The sequence below is a fragment of the Choristoneura fumiferana genome, chromosome 28 (genome assembly GCF_025370935.1).
Source record: "Choristoneura fumiferana chromosome 28, NRCan_CFum_1, whole genome shotgun sequence".
In the NCBI taxonomy this organism is placed as follows: Eukaryota; Metazoa; Arthropoda; class Insecta; order Lepidoptera; family Tortricidae; genus Choristoneura; species Choristoneura fumiferana.
In genome coordinates, this window is record NC_133499.1 from 5,186,954 (window position 1) to 5,214,941 (window position 27,988).

At 38.0% G+C, this 27,988-nt stretch overlaps 1 protein-coding gene across 5 annotated transcripts in view; it reads left to right on the forward strand.

The window, feature by feature from the left end:
• LOC141443919 (P protein-like) overlaps nt 1-27,988 on the forward strand; it is a 58,920-nt gene that overhangs the window by 15,526 nt on the left and 15,406 nt on the right. Inside the window, exons 2-8 of one of the 5 annotated variants that reach the window (XM_074109299.1) lie at nt 9,167-9,321; nt 20,165-20,363; nt 22,082-22,118; nt 23,949-24,084; nt 25,145-25,344; nt 25,745-26,002; nt 26,579-26,782. In XM_074109299.1, the coding sequence (XP_073965400.1) occupies nt 9,167-9,321; nt 20,165-20,363; nt 22,082-22,118; nt 23,949-24,084; nt 25,145-25,344; nt 25,745-26,002; nt 26,579-26,782 (1,189 nt within the window). Of the gene's footprint in view, nt 1-8,859; nt 9,322-20,164; nt 20,364-22,081; nt 22,119-23,948; nt 24,085-25,144; nt 25,345-25,744; nt 26,003-26,578; nt 26,783-27,988 lie in introns of all 5 variants that reach the window. The other 4 variants (XM_074109302.1, XM_074109301.1, XM_074109300.1 and 1 more) reach the window with 4 other exon arrangements.

Genomic DNA, 27,988 nt, shown 5'->3' on the forward strand with positions numbered 1-27,988 from the left:
TATGCCGACAAAATGGTACAATAAAAAAAAAAATTTTTTTTAGGGCTTTGAGAGCTACTCAAAGGAATATAGATCAATTTAATTGCGGTTTTTTACGTAAAAGCGAGCATCTTTGCACTAGTTTTTATCTATATGTTTAATAAAAATCGGCTCAGCCATTTTTGAAATACTGAATTTTGAAATGACAATGTTTTAAATATTATACATATTACTAGCTTTTGCCCGTGGCGTCGCCAACGTGGAATTCGGTTATCGCGCGCTGTTCCCTCGGGAACTGTGCATTTTCCGGGATAAAAAGTAGCCTAAGTATGTCACTTTCTGGCCCATGAACTATTTTTATGACAAAAATTACGTCGATCCGTCGCTCCGTTTCCACGTGAAAGACGGACAAACATACAACACACACAAACATAAAACACACACTCTCGCATTTATAATATTAGTATGGATAATAATAATAATAATTTTACGTTCGGACCAGGTCGAAACAAATTACAAAATTAAAATCCTCGACTTAATTTTTTTGTTTTTTTTTCCTGTAGAAATTTATTTATAAACAAACAAATAACATATACAATAATTAACAGAAATAAATAAAAAAGAACTAAAACTAACTTACTCTAATCCTAAAAATCTATAATACTCTAATCTATTCTTGGATTGGAATTGGCAGTCCCAAGTTTCTAAGTTATTTATCACTTTGTGATCAAGTTTTTGTTGTAAGGTCATAGGGCTTCGTTTTTGGTTTGGACGGACCACAAAAATGTCAAATAAGATTACCGATTTCAATACATATTAAAAACTCATTAAGTATCAAAAAAACATTTACAGTTGGCGATTCGATTTAAATAATGTATATAATATTTTTGTTTTGCTCGACTTGGCGGGGCACTGCCGTGCCCCCAGATACAATACAATGACTCTTTGCTGTACACCAGAAATATTATAAATCTATACTAATATTACAAAGAGGAAAGATTTGGATTTTTGGATGTTTGTTACGAATTAACTCAAAAACTAGTAGAACAATTTTAAAAAATCTTTCAATATTAGAATGCCAATTTATTCCAAAGTGCCATAGGCTATATTTATTCCCAGAAAAAAATTAGGGTACCGTACTAATAATATATGTAGTAGTTATATATATCATACTCGTAATCATACAGTGTAGGTAGGTACATAATAAGTACACGCGAATATAAATTCGTAATTCCTACCGTCGTTAAGCCTCCGTTGTCTGTCTGTCTTTTCGTCTGCCCCTGCTGTAGGTAAAAAATGAAGATAAAAGGTAAAGCTACAGTGAGCATCAAAGAAATACATAGTAATACACAAACAGACATACATACGGTCGATAACCTAACTTACTCGTACTTTAGAAAGTTCAAAAAATGTACACTTCATAGTTAAATAACTCAAAAACGGCCAAATCGATTTTAACCCCCGACGCAAAAAGAGGGGTGTTATAAATTTGACCGCTATGTCTGTGTGTGTGTCTGTCTGTGGCACCGTTGCTCTTAAACGGGTGAACCTCAGGGGTGAACCGATCTCTCTCTCAGTTTTTTATTTGAAATCAGGTTTTCTAGCGATGGTCCTTAGACATGTTTCATAAAAACCGGTTCAGCCGTTTTTGAGATATTGAAATTTGAAGTGACAAAGTCTGGGTTTTCCTACTTTTTTTTCTTGGTTAGGTTCAAACATATAAAAAACCTCATCGAAATCGGTCTATTATAGTTCGAGAGCTACAGTGCCACAGACAGACAGACAATGGCGTAAAACTTATAACACCCTTTCGCCTTGAGGGTTAATATTTAACCTAACCAACAATAAGATGGGAAACCCCCGACTTTGTCACTTCAAAGTTCAATATCTACTAAGGCACTTGTCCCATCGCCGACCATGAGCGAGAAGCGAGTAGAGCGAGTAACTAGAAACGAGTGGGCGAGCAGCGAGAAGCGAGTGTAGTTTTGTCGCTCGGCTGTAAGCGAGTGTTCGCGTGCGACGGGCGATTACTCGCTCCACTCGACTCGCTCGTGCGGGGCGCCCGCCAAGCTGACATCGCTGAGCGAGTATCTATAGCTCAGCGAGTTTTATAGCTCTTGTCGCTGCGATAAAAGATGTAAGAGCGAGTTCTCGCCGACAGTGTGAACAGCCAGCGATCAACTATTAATATATGTGTCTCTTTTACTCACACAGGATCTTATATGTTTTGTTCGTTTCTTTAGCGAGAAAATAGTCGATAGCCAATCGTTTCCTCGCTGGCGGTGAGACAAGTGCCTAACTAACTTACGAGTAACTTTTCGGGCAGTCAGCTAAAAAAACTGCAACAGCAAAATTTTTTTTACAAAAACACACTTTCAGACCTCAATCGTGTCGTAATAGTCCCTTGTAAAACTAAATCCGTGTGGAGTCGTTAGAACCATATTTTGGGGTTGATTCGCGCTTGCTGTGTTATTATTTTGAAATAACACGGTTTTCACCCTAATCTGATCCTAGCTGAGTACAGTTTGCTGTTCCATTGTACAGTCGTGGTCGAATTTGAAATAATATTTACTTGCGGTACAAAAATACAGGTTGATTTCGGGGTCGTGTTTCCAACTATAATTTACTGAGTCAGTAGATTACAATGTTAACTGTATGTGCTTTAATTGAAACATGAATGTCTTATGAATAGGTACATTTTTTTTTAATACCGTCTGCTAGAATACTTAAGAAATTTTTATGTATATAAGGTAATGTCACACTACGTTAAAGTCAGTCAACGTGAAAACAAAGATTGAAAGAGTAGGGTGAGCATAATCTCCAATCATTCCAGTTTGTGCTTTTTTAGCTGCTTTATAAAACAAGCTAAGGCATATACCTTTTTGTCCTATCTTATTGTGATCATTAAAGAGCGTTAGGTTAAGCGGCTCGTAGACGGGCCATATTTTCACTGCAATTTGTGGCCGGCAACTATTGGTGTCCCTCTCTTACTCACATGTTAGACAGGGACACCAATAGTTGCCGGCCACAAATTGTAGTGAAAATATGACCTGTCTAGGAGCCAAATGTATAAATGGTGTTAAGAAAATTCTCTACGATAATTTTAACTACTGATTACTAATGTGCAAAAACATTGAAAATCGAAAATGAGTTTTTTTTTTAATTAAACGGTTTTATTGAAAACAAGTTCAATGGCCTGAATATGTAGTTTTGATATTTACCTATTAACTTTATTTTTTTACATAAAAGTGACCCATAATTTTTTAAATCTCAAATAAAAGAAATGAAAATACATTTATTTAACGTAATAAAAACATCACAATTAACATGACAATAGATCAAAGACAAGACATACAAATGATGAAGAGTACAGATAAAGTCAATGGTGTATCTCATTGGTTCAGTAACAGCATATTCACTCTATCATTGAGGCCCCTAGATTGTATCTAGCTACCTGGAAATACAGACGACGGGAGCGAATACCACTTCTTAACAGCTCGCATTAGGCGATATGAAGCGGACTGCTTCGTGCTGGCCACTGGATACTAAGATTGTTTTTTTTGGAATATTTTTGTATTTTTTATTTCAATTCCAAATTTTTACTTTTACGGTCATCCCGTAAAACCGAAATTGAAAATACAAACTGAAATATAGATGCACAGAAAAAACAGAAAAATAAGACCATCACTGGGAATCGAACCCAGGTCCTCGGTAATCCGTACCGCGTGCTATAGCGCTACACCACTGATGGTCAAAAAATAAGACCATCACTGGGAACCATCAGTGGTGTAGCGCTATAGCACGCGGTACGGATTACCGAGGACCTGGGTTCGATTCCCAGTGATGGTCTTATTTTTCTGTTTTTTCTGTGCATCTATATTTCAGTTTGTATTTTCAATCACTGGATACTAGCTAAAGGATGAAACCACTTACCGATTTCCGTTGGTGAATATTCATTCATTTTGCATTTGGAGACAAATTGCTATTATTATTTTTTTCGCTTTCCTTGGCGATTGTACCGGGTCATATATCTCATTCAGTTAGTCTACCAATTTTTCAGTGTACCGGCGACTTTACATTCGGTCATAGCTGAGACAAAAAACTGTGGTTTTACTAACACGACTTAAATATAATTAAACTATGGGCTAGATTCTAAATTATATAATTAGTTCGTCAGATTTTCAAAATATATCGGACTCGTATTTTTAACCCCCGACGCAAAAAGAGGGGTGTTATAAGTTTGACCGCTATGTGTGCCTGTCTGTGGCACCGTAGCTCTTAAACGTGTGAACCGATTTCAATGCGGTTCTATTATTTGAAAACAGGGTTTCCAGCGATGATACTTAGACATGTTTTATCATAATCGGTTCAGCCGTTTTGAGATATTGAACTTTTAAGTGACAATGTCGGGGGTTTTCCAGCTTTTCGTTGATTAGGTTAGGTTAGATTATTTCTCCTGTCAACAAACGTAAAAAAACATTTTTTTTATGGAATAGGAGGCAAACGAGCAAACGGGTCGCCTGATAGTAAGCGATTACCGTCGCCCATGGACACCTGCAACACCAGAAGAGTCACAAGTGAGTTGCCGGCCTTTTAGGTAGGAGTACGCTCTTCTCTTGAAGGCTTGAAGGTCATATCGGTCCGGGAATACCACAGCACAGGCGACAGTTCGTTTCAGATGCTAAATTCCTACAAAATCCGAGGTATGTAGGAGGTACAAGCCCAGCGTCGAATCCGCGACCCTCTGCTTGAGATACTATAGGCCATACCACTAGGCTACCACGGCTTTTTACAAGCTTTTATTTAGTTTCACCTGTCCCGTTGTCTGTCTGTCTGTAATCAAATCTTGCAAGTTAAATTTGGAATACTTATGTTCCAACGGTTAATAGCATCTACTTGTATGCAAATGTAGTTTGTGTGACAATGCAAGTACAGTCAACAAAAAGTACAATCAGCAAAAAAAGCTTGTATTAAAAATGTTTTTTTTACGGTTAGGTTATTTTCACTGAGAATGGATGATTATTTACTAGATATAGCTACCTTGAGCCTTGAAACTCCCATAAACATGCCACCGGACCCTGTTTACTAACAGTAGCATGGTTTGTGTTACACGCCGTGTCTGATGGCAATATGCACGCTTTCGGTGACATTGAAAATGACACATGTCATTTGTCAACAGCACGCTCTTTCAGATATACCCGTTGGCACAGAATAAACAATACTCAATTCAGCCCAGCAAATAATTAAAACATAGATCGTACTCGGCAAACTGAACGAAAATAAAATTAAAATAAATGCAATAAAATATTTTAAAATAAGAAAAGGTTGTGGGTGTATTGGAAGGTAATTTAAGAGAAAGTACTTAATTCTCTTTGTTCTGTGTGTTGGCAACACTACACCCCTCGGCCTCCGACCACAGATATAGATTACATTAGATATCGCAAACACCTCAATCTGTATGAAAACCAACCGTGTCACTTTTTTATATAAACTAATTTATGCGAAGTAGTTGAATTTGCGTAATCTAGTGTAATCTATATCTGTGCGTCCGACCTCTGACCTAGCCGGTCGTATTAATATTAACTCTAAAAGACTTTAACTATATCCTACTAATATTATAAATGTGAAAGTTTGTGAGTGAGTGAGTATGTTTGTTACTTTTTCACGCTGAAACGGCTGGACGGATTTAGATGAAATTTGGCAAAAAGTTAGTTTATAACCTGGATTAAAACATAGGATACTTTTTATCCCGATATTCCCATGAGATAGGGATAAAATATCTAAATAACAACCGCTGGGCTTAGAGTCATGAAATTTAGTAGGTATGTAGGTAGCTGGACGTCTGGAATAACACATAGGCTACTTTTATTCTCATGTTCCCACGGGATAGGGATAAAATCTTGAACTAATAACAGCTGGGCTTAGTCATGAAATTTGGTATATAGATAGCTGGACATCTGGAATAACACATAGGCTACTTTTTATCCCGATATTCCCACGGGATAGGAATAAAATCTCGAAACAATAACCGCTGGGTTTAGAGTCATGAAATTTGGCATGAGTATTTTAATTTAAGGTCAATTAAAACCACGATGTAATTTTAGGGAATTCCCACGAGATTTTAATAAAATCCAGGAATTTAAATTCAACTGCTGTATCTAATGATTTTCAGTAGGTATCGCCAGTTTATTGTGTATTTTCTAAATAAAATACTATGCTTTGTAAAACGAAATATAATCATCAACTGGGCCTACCACGGGTCCCTTACATATCGGCATTACGCCATTCAAATTCCGCCTCTAATGGGCGTCACAATGGGCATTCTTACAGCCTTAAAACCGACATCGCAGCGACCTGTCACCGTGGGCTATACCATTAGCTCCTATATTAATGAACACCTTGTAAGATAGGTAGGTAAGGTACTTGTATAGTCGAGTGAATTTTTTTTGACATATCTAACCCTTTAAAAATATGTAGGTACCATAGACTCTTATTCCCACGTAATAAAGCCGTGGTACCACGTTTTTGAGAGGTTCGAATAGATACATATTTTTGCACTTGACTGTACTTAAATAAAACTAGACAGATTCCAAGAAACTTACTTCCTCGATATAACAATAATAATCTAAATAAACTAATAAATAGTTTTGTTAATGAAACCACAGTTTATCAGTAACTGGTTCAATCTGAACAATTACGGATACGGCGAGTTAGAACTGATTATAACCGCCTTGAACTAGTTCAAAACAAAATGGCGGACGATATCGAGTTGGACAGCATTTGCACAATTTCTACGTATGTATGATCTATTTAATAATATTAATCAATCATCCCAGCCTATAAACGTCCCACTGCTGGGCACAGGCCTCCTCTCAGAACAAGAGGGCTTGGGCCATAGTTCCCACGCGGGCCCAGTGCGGATTGGGAACTTTGCACGCACCATTGAATCGCTTTGCAGTTTGTGCAGGTTTCCTCACGATGTTTTCCTTCACCGCAAAGCTCGTGGTAAATTTCAAATGTAAATATTAATATACATGTGAATAATATCAAATGACTAGCGAGAGTAGGTAGGGATACTCGAAATACATAATTGCGACAATTTACGTTTGTCCTGCCCACCTTTTTACCTCAAAAATATATCGGTAATATAATTGGTCGCTTTTACTGATATTTTAGATTCTGGAAAATTTGGTAGGACAACGAGCTACTACTGTTAGGTATTGCGACATCAACGAGTGAGTCGAGTGAGCGAAGCGAGGGCGCCGCGGCAGCGTCCGGCAAAGCGTTAGAACCTAATTAAGTTAGGATATAATTCGATCTTTTCCAGTGCTTGTTATGGTAACCTAATGGTTCACTGTCAATTTTTACGCAGATTATTGATTGGCAGACCACGTTTCGCCGAGTAACGTTACGCCGATGAATTTGTACGCAGATGTTTTATTTCGCAGAGTAACGTTTCATAACTCAACCTTTAGTAGACTATTCAGTTGGCTTGTGAGTCAGTAAGCCCAACAACTATTAGCAGAAATTCGTTTAGCCGATTAATCACTACACATTTTCTACGTTTGCTCGAACAACTTTTCGCTTTCGAATTTGTATTTATTTTATCTTTATTGAAAACAAACTAAGCCGCGACGCCAGCAGTTCGGTTCTGGCACTCGCCGGCCGCTGCCGCGGCACGCTCGCTTCGGTCGCTCGGCTCGTGCGTTATTGGTCGCAATTCTACCTAACACTCCTCCTCGCTCACGCTCGTCGTCGCACCTAACTACACATTTTGATGCCATATGATAACTCTGCTTATCGTGTTTCGGCGAACAGTTAACTGCAACAATTACGAAACAAACAATCGACTAAAAGTAAATCTGCATTTCGCTATTCTTCCTACCGACTATTCGGCGAAACGAATAATAGGCTTAACGAAATTATACCAAACGTTGCTTGGCCAAAAGAAAAATCTGCCAATAGTTGTCTGCGAAACGAAAATCTGCGTAATTAAACTCGGCGAACTCGGCTTGTTTTTTACGTTTTACGAGTAGTTTATATTCTAAGTTTTTTTAAAGCATTCGGGTTGTTGGATTTTTTTATAAACATTTCTGTATGCTTAGCTAGAGTTACTTTAAGCGCTCGTTTGTTTTTGTATCAGATAATCTATGCACTTGCCGCTGCGCTCACCGACATTGTTTTGGTAATAAGATTATCTGATGCAAAATTGAATAATACGCAGCGTTAATTGCATAATATATGTAGGGGATTCGATTTGTAGCATTCGAAGATGGCGGATGTAGACAATATCTAATTTTGCTATTTCTGTTTCTTTGGCTAGTTGAAGTATAATTTTGATAGTGTTTTATGCGGCGATTAACCTTAACAGTGAACAGTGATGCCAAAATCCTATATTGCTCTCGTGTCTAACATTTTTTGGTTTCTGGAATTTTACTATCAAGTTGCAAAAACTACAATCACCGTACAACGTGCCTCTCAAAGAGAGTTTAACTTGACACTGGCGAAATTGTCCTATTAATTAGGACAGAAAAGCCATATTTTAAAAGAGAAGAAGAAGAAGAATATATGTAAGCAAAGCGTATATGAAAGCAAAGCGTATAATAGACAAAAGATTTTCATATGAATACTTTTCCGCTCTGACTACTGCTTTAGTCAGAAAGTTAGTATCTAGACTAAACTAAAATCAAGCAAGTCGTTGACATTTTTTTGACAGACCTAAAAATGACCAGCCGTCAAACTGTTTTTGTTGTTATTTACACTTTTTCTTATTACAAGTTTTATTTATAAGTAAATTGATATTGGTGGAGGATATCAAAGAAAAAGTTATTTTTTAGGATTTTTATTATATACAAGTTTTTTGTGCCACTCTAAATTTAGAATTAGCACACTTCTACAAAATATTTTAACATGCGAGCGTTCTTAGAGCCACAAGGAAATATGTTATGACAAATTTCAAGTGATTATTATTCAACGTGCATACTTCTCTAGTAAAAAATACAACAATGCTAACATTAGAGCGCCCCAAAAATTCAAATACAGTATACAAGTGAACTTAGAGTGCAAAACGAAAATGCTAAGCCGTTAACCTGTCCGAGTACAATTTGTAGAGTGCTACAAAATTTAGAGCGCCACGAGTGTTTCAAATGTCGTTCATAAAGAAGCTCAAGGATTGGGGTGTTGCCAGGGAGAGGCAGCCTGAGCTCACCAGGAGTCAGTACTCGCTGGTGTCCTGCACGGACCTGACTGCGGGGGCTCTTCAACTCTGGCTGGGGCTGCCGGAGGAAGTCAAGTATGACCCAGCGCTGGCACCGTTCCGGCAGTTCTATGAGAAGGAGAACGGTGAGTGTTTTGACATTTTAAGTACTAGTTTTTAGCCCCCGACGCAAAAAGAGGGGTGTTATAAGTTTGACTGCTATGTGTGTCTGTCTGTGGCACCGCAGCGCTTAAATGGGTGGACCGAAAATCCGGAATCCGAAATCAGGGTTTCTAGCGATGGTTCTTAGACATTTTCCGCCGTTTTTGAGATATTGAACTTTGAAGTGGCAAAGTCGGGGGTTTTGTAGGCGCGGTTTTGCACGCTGAAACTTAGTTTAGAAATTGAATTGAAATTCTGGCACTTTGCGAAATTGCCTTGGGGAATTCCGAAAAATAACATCTTGGATTTCATTTTACCGTTACAAAACAAAACATCTGCTTCATTCGAGTAAACCAAGTCTCCAATTCTAGCGGTTGAATTTTTGGGATTGTATCTCTATCTTGTGGGAATATCGAGGTAAAAGTTTCCTATGTTTTACGTATATATATTCTAGATGTTAAGGTATTTGACTACCTACCATTTCGAAAATACAAACTGAAATATAGATGCATAGAAAAACCAAAAAAATAAGACCAGCGCTGGAAATCGAACCCACGTGCTATACCACTACACCACCACTGGACAGTGATACAGACACGAATTTCTCCTATGCACCACATATCTCAGCTTGTTTGTTTTCTTATTTAGTCACTTAAGCAGCAACACTAGCGACATCTATGCTGTAGCCCTCATCGAGAAACTTTCAGCACCCCATTGGAACTAACCGCTCACCCGGACAAGAGATGTCGTTATTAAGCAATCAAATTAAGATAGGTTTTGTGGAATCTTTTTATATTTTTTATTTCAATTCCAACATTTTTGTTACTTTTACGGTCATCCCGTAAAACCCATATCGAAAACCTACCATTTACCTACCTAATCCGCCTGTTGCCGCGATTCCGTCTGCGTAGAATTCATTTATTGCTATCCCGCGGGAACTATGCAATTTTCATATGTCCTTTCCCGGGACTTAATCTACATATCTGTATACCGAATGTCATCTAAATCGGTTCAGCGGTTTAGATCTGATAAGTTGACAATCAACTTTTTCTTATCCCTCGTTGCTATAGTACGGTCTCCTGAGTCACTTTTTTAAACTATTATGTTTATATTATTTGACGACCGCATGGCCAAGGGGTTAGAGAACCTGACTACGAAGCTTGAGGTCCCGGATTCGATTCCCGGCCGAGGCAGATATTTGTATGAATAACACAAATGTTTGTTCTCGGGTCTTGGATGTTTGATATATATTTATGTATGTATTTATCTATGTAAGTATGTTTATCCGTTGCCTCTTGTTCTGAGAGGAGGCCTGTGTCCAGCAGTGGGATATATATAGGCTGGGATGATGATGATGATCCGTTGCCTAGTATCCATAGTACAAGCTTTGCTTAATTTGGGACTAGGTCAATTGGTGTCAGGTGTCCCATGATATTTATTTTTTATTTTTTATAGGATTAAAATTGGCCAAACATGCATGTTCGTGGTAGTTTTAAGCCCCTTCTTTAATTGGTCATCTAATTAGCATATTAGTATAATGTGACACAACATTTCTTCTATTAAACTGTACTACTTTTGTCCCCTCGCTGACGGGGCAGAATCACAACAAGAAATTGTTGATCCACCCTTATAATATTAGTGGGATAGTACTTAAGTACCTACTTTAAAAATCTTCTCTAATTGTATAATAGTATTTTGTGCAACAGTTGTATAACAGTGTTCAAAAAAGGTGAGTGGCGTGAGTTACGATGTGAGCTTTAGCGAACATCGTAAGAAAAAGACGCCATGGGTTTTTTTGACTTGCTTATACAACGTTGCATACAATAGTTTTTCTTCGACTGCACTTATTAATTACAATACAAAATTAGAGAAAAAGTAAACTTTAAATTTTTTCATGCTTTAGTAAAAAGTATGGCAAACGCAAAGAGAAGGTAAACAATAAACAAGTGAGAAATATGAAAATGTCCAAATTTGTCCAAGTTAAATTTTGTTATTGATTAACGTTTACTTGCCTGTGACCATGTTAAAAATACGCGTTACTTACTTAAATGTTGACAGGCTATGGATTATGTTCGGAAAGTTTTTATTCTGTATAAAAACCATATAAAATAATCCTTAGCCTGTCCGAACGTACGACTTAAGAAAAAAAAGTAAGCGGTTCCAGTATCGTTTTAGCAACATTACGATACAGTGCTGTTTGGGGAATAGACAATATAGACTTTTCCTGAATCTTGTTATGTATGCTGTTATATTACTGTTTGTGATTAAGTAAATCACAAGATTACAGTATAGGAGTAGAAAAAAGATACAAAAATCCGCACACTGTTTCAACTAGTAAATATTTACGTTTTCAAACTGGCATTCGAAGTGTCTGCGAAAAAAAGACCCACGCGATAAAAATAAATTCCAAACAACATTCATTCAAATTTAAATCCTCTGATATCTATAATAAGGTTACAATTGGAGCGTCAAAAGGTTTGGACTTAGGTTGTTTTTCAAGGGATCGACTCTTGCGCATTTTTTGTCACCGTTCCAATACGAGCCCGTGCATCGCTATTTAAAACCGGTTAAATCCAGTTCGAGGTATACAAACAAACATACATACAGACAGACAGCGGCACAGTGTATCAATACTAACAGTTAGTTAACTTCAAGATATATTATACTAAAATCAGAATCCCTTCGTTTTTCACAAGCTTCTTATATAAACTCGGAATTGAAATTCCTGGATTTTATTAAATTTCCATGAGGATTCCCATAAATTGCAATCGGAAATTTGTTTTTTTTTTATTTCTATGTGTTGGGCAACTCCCAAAAGATTTTAAAATACCTATCTATCGATATTTTATGAATTCAATTCAGGTTTTTTTCCGCGTACCTTGATTTTAGAGCAGCTTGATATTTCGGGACCGTTGCATTTTTTTTTATTTGACTTGATGGCAAACGAGCAAGTGGGTCTCCTGATGGTAAGAGATCACCACCGCACATAGACACCTGCAACACATTGACAACCTAGAGGCCTAAGATGGATACCTCAAGTGCCAGTAATTTCACCGGCTGTCTTACTCTCCACGCCGAAACACAACAAACAACTACAACAACAACAATACACAACAAGATCGAGAATGCGACCCCATGACTACTGTTATTATTCTCGTACTGTGGCATCGTAAAACACACCGGTTGGAGGACTTACTTCGTTCTAGAATCGTGGACAACCGTCAAGAGGTTATTGACATTAAGATTTCTAGAACATTGGCAGACGCTAGAAGTTTAGTAGCTTCTAGCACAGATCTGTAAAGTGAATTCATACTAATATTAAAAATGCGAAATGTGTGTACTTATTTGTATCTTTGTCCGTCTTTCACGTCGAAACGGAGCGACAGATCTACGTGATTTTTGGCATAGAGATAGTTTATGGGCAAGAGAGTGACACAGGCTACTTTTTTTATCCCGGAATAACCTAACCAACAAAAAGTTGGAAAACCCCCGACTTTGTCACTTCAAAGTTCAATAACTCAAAAACGGCTGAACCGATTTTGATGCGGTTTTTTTCTTAAAAGCAGGTTTGCTAGCGATGGTTCTTATATAGACTCGTTTCATCAAAATCGGTTTAGCCGTTTTTGAGATATTGAACTTTGAAGTGACAATGTCGGGTGTTTTCCAAATTTTTGTTGGTTCTGTGGTTAGGTTATTGAAATTTGAAATGACAATGTTGGGAGGTCAAATCGTTCAACTTTGTTTCCCGCAGTGAGCAAAATCATATTTTGCTCAGTTTTTTTTAAACAACAAAATATGTTTGTAAAAGGCGCGAGGTGAAATAGTTTTGGTGCAACAAGAGAGCAGTTGTTTTTTTCGCGAGTGTTGCTTAATCACGAGCGTAGCGAGTACCTCTTTGAGGTGCTGCGGTGAAAAATAACTTTACACATTTTAAACACGTCATTGAATAAGTATATATTTCTCACGTACCAAAAGTACCTTTACACGATACAACGTTAGTCACATTCTACCCACGTTTGTTTGCGACCAATACTGAGAAACATTGCATTACAAATTAGATAACACCATAAGAGGCAAAAGGATACGTAATTCGTATGTACTTGTTACAATTCTCAGTAATTTTTTTTATAATTGAGACCAGCTACTGGGTCCAAGGTAACGTGCTCCATAGTACTTATTCAAAATCACCATCATCATAATTATCGTTTTAAACTTTCGTGGTTTTCACTCATAATCAAAATACCACCAACGGTACTTATCACGCTAACACACACGAGTAATATTTACCTCGACGTTTCGGCAACATTACAGTGGCCGTGGTCACGAGTAGACTGAAGTGTGGGGTGTCAAGTCTGCCTAGCAGCGCGATTCCTTCGAACTACCCGCACTTGATCACAAAAAGTACCGGCACTCGTATCACGAACTACCCGCACTTGGTCCTTTTCATTTGTCACCCCTTCACACCCACTCACAACACTAACAACGTCCGATCGTCCCTCAGAACATTCATTCCGACGCCGACACTTATTTATAACAGGATTCCACGAAGATGAAAGCTTATACCCATCGTCCTGGTTGAAATTTTTATGCTTTCTTACTTCAATTGCTTTACGTACCATTCTTGAGTAGAAATGACACTATCTGTTTTGTGGTTCCGTGGAGAGAATTTTGGGATTGTGAAGCTCAATCTAGTGGTTTCGTCCTGACTCCAATAAATGCCCGGCTATGGCTGACTTATATACCATCAGCCAAATAAGTGGTCTATCAATTTTTAAACAAGTTCTTATCAAATGAATATGTCGTTAAAGTCGAACTTTCAAGTTGACAGGCATGTCTATTGGCATTATTGTTTTATGACATGCAAACGATTATCAACTTTAGGGTGGTAGACCACATATTTGGCTGATGGTACCTGGCGATTTTGAACAGCTGCAATATGGTTACGAACGTCGATGTAAATATTACTCGTGTGTGTTTTCGTGATAAGTCCCGTTCGTGATATTTTGATTATCATAATTATCAGCCGTAGGACGTCCACTGTTGGACATAGGCCTCCCCCGTAGACCGCTAGTTGCGGCTTGCATCCACCGTGAACCCATTAACCAGGTCATCCGTCCAACTCGTTGGTGGACGTCCTACGCTGCGCTTGCCGATCCGCAGTCTCCGTTCGAGGACTTATCGGCCCCAACGGCCATCTGTTTTCCAATCACACAGATAACAAAATCGAAAAATTGTCGTGGCAACCCCCCAATGATTTTAAAAGAGCTATCTAACGATACCCCACACTAAAGGGTTAGTCGAGAAAAATAAATCACCCCCCCCCCTTTACGTCTATGGGAGGTACCCTATATTTTTGTAAGCTTTTAGGGTTCCGTACCTCGAAAGGAAAAATCGGAACCCTTATAGGATCACTTTGTTGTCCGTCCGTCCGTCCGCCTGTCAAGACACTTTTTCTCAGGAACGCGTGGAGGTATCAAGCTGAAATTTATATCAAATACTCACGTCTACTGTCCCTTGGAGCTGTGAAAAAATGAAACTTCTAAGCCAACGCAATCAAAAGATACAGCCGTTTATGCTGAAATTTCCGCAAATTTTCGAAACTCGCAAGGAAATCAAAACCTACAGGCTTCTTCCCGCGAACTCAGAATCTTGAAATTTGGTATGAAGGTAGCTATTATTTTATAACACAACCAACTAGAAAAGTTTGAAAATCTTGTTTTTTTTTGTCTGTCTGTACATGTCAATGACCAATATAATATATAATGCTTTGATTATTGACTTTAACGACAAAAAAGGCAGATCTAAATGGGTGCCCAGTGCCAAGGTGCCAAGTTCAATGGTCAGTCCTGAAATTTATTTATAACAATATAAAATGTTTAATTACATCTTAAAATATCATTTCTTCATGTAACTTAAGATTATATATTGAAGCCTAAGGTCTGACTTGGCTAGTTCTCATATGATATACGAATTATTATTAAGTACTAAAACCCACCTACCTACCTACTAAAACCAAACTAAAACAGTCATGAAAGAGCCCTATGTTCGATGGCTAATTTCTACCAGCAAGCCAAATATTCGGAAGAATAAAATTAGAACTTATAGCTTTCAAACTTGCGAAGGCTATATATATATATAATAGTCAGTGATAAAAATTACGATTTTTGAATGTTTATTATATAAATAACCGTTTGAGGTGTGTTTATGAAATTTAGAGCACATATGTATCTCACAGGTCTCAATAAATGATCGAAATTTGACATGTTTATATGAAATAGTTTTTGAGTTATGAGGTGGTCAAAAGTGGCTCCAAATGGTTCGGGTAAAATTACACACGGTGCTGCTCGCCAGTTCTGTTAGCTAGAACTTGGCTTGACACACTACCGCGTGGTTAGATTTTAATATAATGTACAAAACAAGTCTGTCTTTCAAAGGCTTAGAATTAACAGTTGAAGTGTATGCTTAAGCCAAATTTGTCATTATGTTTATGTATATTTTTAACACTGCCACTACTGCGTCCAAATGTGGTGTTATGGCTAACATAAAGGGATATTTCAATGTCAACTAATACGTGTACAGTCGAACAAACTGATTTATGTCATTTGTTGGCTGTAGGTTCAATACGCTTTTCGTCCAAAGTGTATTTCAACGCTCGTTCTGTCCAACACCAGTTTGGTCCAACATGAGCTTCGTCTAACTAGCGGTGTACTGCCGTTTCGGCAAAATATTATTAAATTGAAAATACAAACTGAAATAAAGATGCACAGAAAAGCCAGAAAAATAAGACCAGCGCTGGGAATCGAACCCAGGTCCTCGGTATTCCGTACCGCGTGCTATACCGCTACACCACTGCTGGTCAACGGTACAGACACGAATTTCCCCTATGCACCTCATATCTCAGCTTGTTTTTTTTTTCTTATTTAGCCACTTAAGCAGTGGCGCTAGCGACATCTATACCGTAGCCCTCATCGAGAAACTTTCGGCACTCCATTGGAACCAACCGCTCACCCGGACAAGAGATGTCGTTACTAAGCAATCAAATTAAGATTGGTTTTTTGGAATCTTTTTGTATTTTTTATTTCAATTCCAAATTTTTACTTTTACGGTCATCCCGTAAAACCTAAATTGAAAATACAAACTGAAATATAGATGCACAGAAAAACCAGAAAAATAAGACCAGCACTGGGAATCGAACCCAGGTCCTCGGTATTCCGTACCGCGTGCTATACCGCTACACCACTGCTGGTCAACGGAGAATTATTATTACATACCTAGTTTTTGTGAAAAAAATATACTGGGTGACTCCGGGGTCATGAGCCGGAGTGAAAGGGGTGATGGGTCGATTCACACTGAGCACTGATTTTTTTATTGTACCATTTTGTCGGCATTATCCATACTATCCATACTAATATTATAAATGCGAAAGTAACTCTGTCTGTCTGTCTGTCTGTCTGTCTGTCTGTCTGTCTGTCTGTCTGTCTGTCTGTCTGTCTGTCTGTCTGTCTGTCTGTTACGCTTTCATGCAAAAACCGCTGAACCGATTTGGATGAAATTTGGTACAGAGATAGAATAGACCATGGGAAAGAACATAGGCTATCTTTTATTGCGAAAAAAAGGCTTTAGTGAAAGTTTATATGGTGGAAGTTCGTCGCTGTTGGAAATAAAACCATGAAACTTGGCATTTAGGCACTTAATAAGAAATAAGTCGGTATGTGTTTTAGCTTTTTTGAAAATTCGACCTGTGAGGGGATGAAATAGGGGATGAAAGCTCATATGGAAGGTCGTCATTATCGAAGATAAATCGATGTTTCTTTATGAAAATTGGTATTTGGGCACGTGATAAGAGATAAAATATAATTGTTCGAGCGTTTTTTTAAATTCTTCTTCTTCTTAAAACCGGTTAAAATCGACTCGAACTCGCGCGTCAAGGGTTCCGTGCATAGGTATTTATGAATATCAAGTGTTAGCAGAGCCAAGCTCATAAGCAAAATGTACGCAATGTGGGGTCATTTTACATGGCTTATTAACATAGACAGTCAGACATGAAAAATTATGATTTTCAGATTTTTCTTACTTATTTTGCTCTAAAGGGAATAAAATGTGCTATAAGAGCTTCCTTTATACACAATTTCAAGTTTCTAGGACAGCCGAAAGTACCCTATAACTTTTTTTAGTTTAGGGTTTTAATTTCAACTCGATAAATACTCCGCACGTTTACGGGATAAAGGGTCTTGACGGACAGACGGACGGACGGACAGCAAAGTCATCCTATAAGAGTTCCATTTTTTACCTTTTGAGGTAGGTACGGAACCCTAAAAAACATTTGTTCCGGCTCTTTTCAAATTTCGACATTTTTCATACCTACTTGAAAATATGGGGATGAAAGTTCGTAAGGAAATCCAAACAAATTTACTATAAGTATAGAAATATGTGTAGCAATGCTTAGTAAGAATGCCGTCTTAATTATAATCCTACCCTCCTAACTTACAATACAGGACGTAAGATGTCAAGAGCTCACTATGAAGAATTAGTCCTTTTGTGTTGGCAGGGTAGAATACTTATGTTTTACCAAAGAATGGAAGAACAAAAACAATTAGTTTAGATATAAAGCAATGTATTAAAATAGGTTATTTTCAGTAAACCGTAGAAGTTTCTATGTGCTATTATTGGCAGAATAGGTATCCTAAATACATTAAATACTTCCCAAAGTTACTATTCCACGCGGACGAAGTCGCGGGCAAAAGCTAGTTTACATATATATCCGTGCAAAATTACCTACAGCTTTCTAGCATTGATAGTCCCATAGCAAAGCCGCGGACGGACGGACAGACAGACATGGCGAAACTATAAGGATTCCGTTTTTGCCATTTTGGCTCCGGAACCCTAAAAACATAAAGCGACGGCAGGGTTACGATACTGATGTCTGATATCTGATGGCGATGGCGACTGTATGTTTTGATTGCGTTGACTGTAGAAGTTTGATATATTTGATACCTACACGCGATCCTGGGAAAAAGAAAGAAAGAAAGAAGACATTTATTCAGTAACACAGAAGACGCACATATACAGCAAAATTTACACAAGCAAACCAAAAAAATGACAGAAAAACACACATGAAAATAGTAGCTACATACACGTACACACAATTTTGTGTGTCCCCGCGAAAGAGAAACGGTCGCTGACTCAGCATTATGTTGAAGCGTTAGACGCCTGGGAGCCTACCATGATCTTTTTATAAACGATCCAAACGCAGATCGAAATTGGTACCACTACGTTTATTTCTCAGAGCTGAGTCTCAATGGTTTACAAGTGAATGAAAGAAGATATTGTCTCTGGTCCGAAACTGAAACGCTAAGTCGCGAAAGGGATGCCGCTATATGCAAACCAAAGAGGAAGGAGGCAAACCAAATATTGTATGCTAAAACCTCTTTATTTTGGAAAACCATAACTCTATGTCATTCCGTGTTCCTAGCAACCGTTGTGTTGATTACAAATAAATGTTTACGCTGTCACTAATCCGTCAGTCTCTTTTCTCACTGAAAAATTAGTTTTATCAATGAGGAGTTAAGAAGCACAATGTCGTGAGTACCTATGAAAAGTTATAAAACTTGAATAAAAGTTTAAAAGTTCTTGAAATTTGTTAGTTGAAAAAAAGCGATCCAAAAGAATTGACAGAATGAGTAACTTATACTGAATCGCTAAATTTGACACTGAAGCGATTCAATTCCCACTCAAGTTAAGCGTCATGGTACGAAAACCGCTTGAAGTGAGTGAATGGAAATGTCTGTATCGCTGTCGCTGAACCGTGCTTGAACTGAATCGCAAAAGTAACGTCGTGGTACGAAATAGCGATGCAGTTCAGTTTAGAGCCTAAACTGAATCGTATTAAGAGAGCGTGGTAGGCCCCCTGCGCTCTTGAAAAAGGGTCTTGACAGAGGGACAGTCGGACAACTAACTGAAACAATTATGGTTCCGTTTTTGCCTTTCGAGGTACGGAACCCTAAAAATGAAAATTTAACCTAATGTTATTCTAATTTTGATGATGCTGTAATTTCGGTATCATCAGCGTAATACGTCAATTTGGCTCAATGATTGTCATTTGGTCTACGTTATTTTCCGTTTTATGTCGTCATTTTCAATTTCAATAAAAAAAGGAATGTAATACTGATGATAATGCGAGGCCGTTTTTGTTTTGTTTCTTCTAACTCTTTTTAAATCTGAATCAGATTTTTTTAAACGTGCTTAAGATAAGTTCTATGAGTGACCAATTAATATTGGGTTGGGTGCCAAATGGCAATGCAAGTGCAGTTAGCAAAAAACAAAAACTATGACGCCCGTTGCTTACCTTCGAAATCGCTATATACATACAGTCGAAGAAACCAGGGAACCCAGTGGATCCTTTTTCATAAACAATTTCGCCATGACTTCAATTCAATTCAATTCAATTCTTGCAAGTATAGCTCCATCGATACTATCGATGATTCCGCCAATGTCGAGGTTGGAAAAGACACTATCAGTTTAGTCCGCCATGACTTCTTTGGAAAATGTTTGGAATGTCAACATGACATTAGTACCTAGCACAAATGTTCCCCCGCGTGGGAACTATGGCCCAAGCCCTCTTGTTCTGAGAGGAGGCCTGTGCCCAGCAGTGGGACGTATATAGGCTGGGATGATGACAAATGTTCCATCCTGGTTACTGATACAGTTTCCTTGACTGTACCTGTGTTTTCTGTACTTAACAACACTATGCGTTGGTGTTCAATAAAAAGTCACTGTATTGTATTGTATAAGATTTTAAAATTAAAAACATATCGCTATTTCTTACAGGAAAACTAGAATCCCTGCCGCTCAAGCAACGGAAGAATTCTGTGCCGAAGAGCAAACGGCTACCGTCTGTCAACTCAGCGCCTCATCTGAACAACGCGGACGCTCGACAAAATGGCGTCAGCGCGGATCAAAATGGCGGCACTGTCATGCATTTTGCGGGCCCGCACCAGTTCAAGGCTGGAGTGGAAGGAGATAGTCAGTAAGTTTTTAAATCGCTCACAAGTAACCGATAATTAACTAACGATATAAAGATTGGTTTAACTGGCCTCCAGTTAGCAAGTTATTTAGTTAAAAACTTGTGTTGGTCTCGTCATTACCACCTACCCGCTTTAGTTCATAGATTTTTGTTCACCGTGTTTGTGTGGTACCCTCTCTTACCTATTGTTTTTCTCTATAAGTGATTTTTTTTGTAAATCTTTTGAGAAAATAAATATCTTAAACCATAAACCATTTTATTAAAAGAAATTTAAGAAAAAAGAAATAATTTATTATTAACATCATGGAAAAAAACACAACACATTGTCATTTCAAAGTTCAATAAGTATCTCAAAAACGGCTGTACCTACCGATTTTTACAAGCTTTTATTTAAATTTTAGTTTCACCTGTCCCGTTGTCTGTCTGTCTGTAATCAAATCTTGCAAGCTAAATTTGACCAACTTCCAGTAGTCAGATTGACTTGAAATTTGAAATAATTATATAAATTGCGTGACAATACAATAATCTAGTAGTGACATCCTGGTAGTCCGGCCAGGATCGTCTCCGCAGGACGGAACTCTTCAACTGTTAATAGCATCGACTTGAAATTTGGTATGCAAATGTAGTTTGGATGACAATGCAAGTAGATACAGTCAACAAAAAGTACAGTCAGCAAAAAGCTTGTATTAAAAATGATATTTTAATGGTTAGGTTATTATCAAACACCACCACCACCAACCAGAACCACCGCTAAGGAAACTCGCTTTCGTCATAAAAAAACCTGCATTGAAAACGATCCATCCATCTGAGAGCTGCGATGTCACAGAGACACTCTTTACCGGCCCGGATATTACCGACATGAAAATACCGACCCTGTTTTTCGTGTATCTACACGCCCATAGAAACTGACATGAACTTCTATGATTGTGTACATGAAAAACAGGGTCGGTATTTCCATGTCAGTATTATCCGGGCCGGGAAAGTATGTCACCCGCCACAGATATACACACAGACAGACTGATGTCAAACTTATACCTAAGAAGGGTTAAAAATACGAATGTTTGTTCTCGAATCTTGGGTGCTTATTTAATTTGTATGAATCTATTCTATGTATAATGTAATGTACAATCGAACAAATTGAATCATGTATGATCCAGAGTGGAACCTTTGTGAAATCTCGTACTTTTGTCAAGTAAATCATAGTGAAATTAATGATTAAAGGGTTCCACCCTGGATCATCATTCAATTTGTTCGACTGTACAGCCACCAGCACCAATATCTGACACAACAAGCGTGCATAAATATCTGATACGACTCTATTTCTAGGGCCGGAAGGACGTGTCAGATATTTTTGCACGCTCCGCTGTGGCAGATATTAATGCTGGTGACTGAACCTTTAAGTATATGTTCGTCCGTTGCTTATTAGGTACAGTCACCAGCACCAATATCTGACACAACAAGCGTGCATAAATATCTGATACGACTCTATTTCTAGGGCTGGAAGGACGTGTCAGATATTTTTGCACGCTCCGCTGTGGCAGATATTAATGCTGGTGACTGTACCCATAACAGCAAAAGCTTTGCTTACTATGGGACTACTTAGATCAAATTGGTGTCAAGTGTCCCGTGATATTTATTTATTTAACTTGCAATGTTTTGTTTGTACGTTGACGCATTTACTGTCGAAATTATTTATACGTTTTCGTCTTATTTTTTTGCAGTAACCAGTTCCATAATGTACACAGGAAACCTACAAAGGTATTTTAAACATAATTATTCATTATTTTTTGTTATTTTCACAAGAACACCAAAAAGTATAAATAAGAAAAATATTCGAAAAATCCAAACTTACTTACCTGAAAAAACTTGAAATAAAAACTTAAAAGGAAAAAAAGTTTAGTTAGCATACTTCTGTTAAGTAACGTAAAGTTTAACAGCGGGCAGCATTCAAAATCGTGACCAACTCAAAAATGCCCAGTACGTCCCGACTCACTTTAAGTTACTTAACAGAGTTCTAAACTGCTAAAATTATTTTTTTTTTCAGATTTTACAGTCCGGTTTTTGTTATTTTTTAATCACATTTCCATTTATGTCGGCACAACTGCACGCAAAGTGCACATTGGCTGCAACTTAAATGCATCGGCAGTCGGTAGTTGCGGTTACGTTGCGGTTACGTTGCAGTTTGAATGCAGTGCTATAACGTTTTGATAAATTTATTAGTACCTACCGAATTGTTCATGTAGCAAAATGTCCAGCGACGCAAATTGACTAAAAAGCAAAATATCAGATCTCTTATTAGCAATTTGCCCTAATAGCATAACATCCATAACCCAGAACGTCAAAATAGCAATTAGTTCGTGTAGAAAGTCCAAACTACATATTGCCAAAAACGCTGTCACCCAAAAAAGCAAATCGTCATTATCGATTTGTTAGTGAATTTTCCCATAGTCATTTTTTCTTTGCAGCTAAATTTATTTTCGCGTTTTTACATTAATTTTATTTTTACAAGCTTGTTTTTTTCAGGAAGCTTATTTTCACATTCGCGTTATTTTGTATCGCATTTTTCCCCAGTCGCGTTTTTCCCCAATCCCAATCGGTACAGAAACAGTCTTGACGGAGCTCCGCTCACGCGGAGCTCCTGTCCTGGGTGGTTTGGCTCTTCGGGCCTATGCAAAACTAACATAACCTAAACCTACCTATGAGCCGTTAAGCCTGGTTGTGTGGTTTAGTAGTGGGGTGTACATAAGACTCGGTGGGAAACAGGAGCTCTGTGATACCGGGCTCCATCGACACTGTTTCTGTGTCGATTAGGATTGGGGAAAAATGCGACTGGAATAATAATGCGACACAGAAAAAACGCGAATGTGAAAAGAAGCTTCATTAAAAAGCAGACTTGGAAATAATGCCTTCGTGTAAAAACGCGAAAATAAATTTTGCTGCAAAGAAAAAATGATTATGGGAAAATAATCTAACAAATCAAATAGTGACAGGTTGCTAGCCTGTCGTCTACGGTATACCTATATCCTCAGTAGCCTCTTACGACATCCACGGAAGAAATGAAGAGGTGTAATTCTAACCCGACACCACACGGGTAGTCGGAGTAGCAGAATGACCAAAAAGCAAAGCGTCCAAAAGTCATCACCATCAGACTATCACCATTCACGTTTCGATTACCATGACGTTATATATATATATATATATATTATGTTTTGGTCATTTAACGATATTGGCGTTCTGCTTTATGAGCAACATTAAAGTAATGCACAATTTGGACGATTTAAACATTGGACATTTTACATACTTAGACTTGTTGCATCTGGCCGTGCCGTGTCCTTTCTTGGACGTTATACGAATTGTATGTTTTATTATTGAATGAAACATTTACACACAATGGACAATTAACATAATGAACATGTGCTTTTTAGATTATCTGAAGTGGTGGTCATTTTTATTCATAGACGATTCGGTACTGTGTCGTTTTAATTTTGTTTTTGATTTTGATTCATCATTTGCTTAATTTGGGACTAGGTAAATTGGTGTCAATTGTCCCATGATATTTATTTATTTATTTTATTTTACCATCAACAGTGGGACCAAGCTAAGAGCTACACGAAGATCACCCTCCTCGTGGGCTGCTGGGTGTTCTTCACTGTTATCTTCTTCATGTTTAATGAAAAGGAGACTGTCGTGAGGAATTCTGTGCTGGTACCAGGAGTTACCAAAGGTGAGACTTCTTTCATCCTACTATATTACCTATAAAAAGCCGTGGTGGCCTAGTGGTATGGCCTCTCAAGCAGAGGATCGTGGAATCAAACCCCGGCTCGCACCTTGAGTTTTTCAAAATTCATGGTGAAATTACATTTGAAATTTACCACGACTTTTACGGTGAAGAAAAACATCTTGAGGAAACCTGCACAACCCACGGAGTAATTCAATGGTGTGTGTGAAGTTCCCAATCCGCACTGGACTTGCGTAGGAACTATGGCCCAAGCCCTCTCACTCTGAGAGGAGGCCTGTGCACTGCACAGCAGTGAGACGCATGTAGGCTGGGATGATGATGATGATAATGAATATAATAAACTTAAGTCACAAACATAACTCGAAGAATACGCAAGTTGAATTGGCAATAGGCGTGCCACATCGCTCGAAGAGCAGATAACCATAACCGTTGGGAGAAAAGGCCTCGAGTAGCAACCACGGACCGGAAAACGCCCACTGCTGAAAAAGGCCTCTCACTTAGAACGCCACAGTGAATGACAACTCGCTTCTCGCATCGACCGGTTGCCGCTCTCACGTTGTCGTCAGTCCGTCTAATGAGAGGCTCATTAACGAATTAGCCCGAAACATGTCGAGCTAAACTCGATTTAAGACGTGAGTTACCCGCGTCAGAGTCTGTCACATGGTAGCAGACTAGCTGATAGTAGACTTGGCGGCATATTGGGATGCGTAGGTACAAAGCGATCTGATAGATTCATCTACTTAGGGACTTTCATCAAAAAAACTTTAGCGCGATAAAGTAACACGTACACGCACGACAATACACGTATGTATGTACACACACAACAATTTTGCGCATTAACCTTGTTGAGTACTACCCAAACATGTGGAGTACCTCAAGGCACGCTTCTAAATACCTTTTTTAAAACCCAATCAACAACGTTGAAAGCCTGGCGCAGTTCCAAATTAATTGTCAATTGACAGACTAGTCTTCAGGCACTACGAAACATTGACTTTTACTATATTGCTTTGTTAGAATTACGTTAATGAACTTTTATCTCTTTCAGACTATACCTTAAACATCCCAAAGGACAAGCTGTCATTACTGGTGGAACTTTCTGGACCTTTCCTATCAGATATAGAGGAAAGGAAACTAAACCATACAGAGATGGTGTCAAGGTCCAAAGTCAAATTGTGGCTGGAACGATGGGCTTTGAAAGCTGAAGGAGACAATCAGATCACGGAATCAGACGTATTGGAAAGAGAGGTACTTAAGTGTTTTTGTACTTGTTACTTATAGAGTATTTGACACCATTGTTATAATGTAATTTCAAAATATAGGTTTAGTAAACACCACTTAATTTTTAACTGTATTATTTACGAGAATGTTCAGTAGGTAAAGCTGACTCAATCATCTATTGAAATATTCTGTTGACATTTTAATTCTTTTTAACTGACCCATTGGTCAAATTTGATTTACAAGATTTGATTACAGAAACTAAATAGATGCTTGTAATTAATTGATATATTAAAATGACATGTCATGTAAATCTTTCAAAATTATGTACAAATGAAAACAATAATATACAAAAAAATATATTCGAAACCCTTGGTTTACGTACGAGTTTCGCATATGGCTGGTTTCCTAATAAAACATGTTTTTACAGAATCTGACGACACCAGTGTCCTTCATGCTTCTAGATCCAGACGACATAGACTTCAGTATAGCGGAGCAACGATCGGCCATTTTCCAACACGATTCAAATTTAAACTCAACGGCCGTTTACGTCATTCGTATGAGAAGCGACGCGCCAATGGCAGTGCCGCTTTCAATGAGCTACACCGATGGACCAATAGACGAGACGCTTGGCGTGACGTATGCTTGCCTGCTATTGGTGCTGCTGTATGCTTTGATTATTTTTGAAGTAAGTGCCAATGGTATTATATTATAATAAAAGAGGTAAATATAATATTAACCCGCTGAAACAGAAGCTTAGAAAATTAAATCAAAAAACAAAAATCTTTAAAATCGTGGGTTCCATTTGAAATAGTGATCGGCTCAAAAATGTCCAATAATGCCTAACTGTTTAAGTTACTACAGACATGTTTAAGTTACAACAGAGTTCTAAACTACTAGACTTTTTTTTCCTTTTTTTTTTAAAGCAGTTGGGTATTAATACGTTTTTAATTTTTATGATATTTATACACAAGCTGGTAACTTAAAATTGTTGTATTATATTCGGAATGAGATAATTATTTATTAGCTTTCATTTGATACCCACAATGTTACAATTAGGAAAAAAGAACACCGCTAATTTTTATCAGCGGGCGCTATTTTGAAATATTATGTACCCTCTGTCACTACGATAATACGATAACGAATGCAATAATACTTTTTGTATTTAAAACCGTCCCGCGGTTAAGGGTGGGTACAGAGAGGACCTAAGAAATAGACATGTACACATACATACATACAGTCCCTTAAATCCCTCCTCCATCAGGTAATCAACCGCACTCTAGCCGCGATCGTGGTGTCTACACTGTCTCTATCAGTACTGGCGCTGCTGGGCGCGCGGCCGTCACTCCCCGAGCTGATCTCCTGGCTGGACGTGGAGACGCTGCTGTTGCTACTCAGCATGATGCTACTCGTCGCCATCATGGCCGAGACCGGCATGTTTGACTTCCTCGCTGTCTTCACATTTGAGGTCAGTATGAAATTGGAACTAGGCAAGGCTTTCAACGCTGTTGATTGTGGTTAAAAGTAGGTGTATAGAAGCGTGCCTTGAGGTACTCCACGCATTTGGGTAGTACTTTACTAGGTATTAATACGCCAATACCCAATGAAGCGTTAAAACATCCCAGCGCTTAGTTATTGGTTTTATTTCATGAACGTGTAGTACGAGTAGACAGCACGAAAGAACCTAAAATCAGACGAGTACTTCCCTCTCGCTCATATGAGACAAATGTGTGCAAGAGAGCATGATTTTGGGTTCTACTTTCATGTCATTTACCATACTACATGTAAGTAGGTACTCTAGCTGCATTAAAACTCTATCTATTAAATCGCACCTAGAAACGAGATTTATCTGTATAATTTATCTAGTTACTAAGAAATCACGCTAATTGCCACTTAAATGGGTAGGTACGGCATTTACTTGATTATTATAATTTACTCCACACTTATTATCTTGTGTACCTATTCTTGGTTTTCCAAGGGTATTCTAAGACAATGGAAATTGAATGTGATTCATACATATGCTTATACAACGTGTTTCAAAATTACAAGCAATAAGATTTTGTTCAAAATTTAATTTTTAATGCGAGCTTTTTTTGCTGATTGTACTTATTGTTGACTAGATTTTCGTACCAAATTTCAACTCGATGCCATTTATTTTACCGTTGAGGAGTTTCGTCCTGCGGAGACGATCCTGGCCGAACCACCAAGATGTCACTACCTGATTATTGTATTGTCACAAAATTTACATAAGTTTGCCAAACAAGTCAATCCGACTACTGGAAGTGAGTCAAATTTAGCTTGCAAGATTTGACCCGCAGATATATTGCAAGTTAAATAAAAGTTTGTATAAATAATAAATCATTAAAGTGAAAAATATTGTCACCCTAGTAATAGTAAGCTGTCATGTCATACAACCGTGCCCTTAGTGTAAGTTTTTGGTTACAAAATACGTCACGATTGCGTTCGCGTTAAAACCTCAATCTGTATGGATACACGAACATCGCAAACGTTCCGCTAGAGGCGCTGTTCGTGTTTCCATACAAATTGAGATTTTAACGCGAACGCGATCGAGACGTATTTTGTAACCGAAAACATACACTAAGGGCACCGGACTTAGCAACAGCATATTTAAGAGAGGGGTAATCCCTATTGTAAGTCTATTTGTCATTCTTTG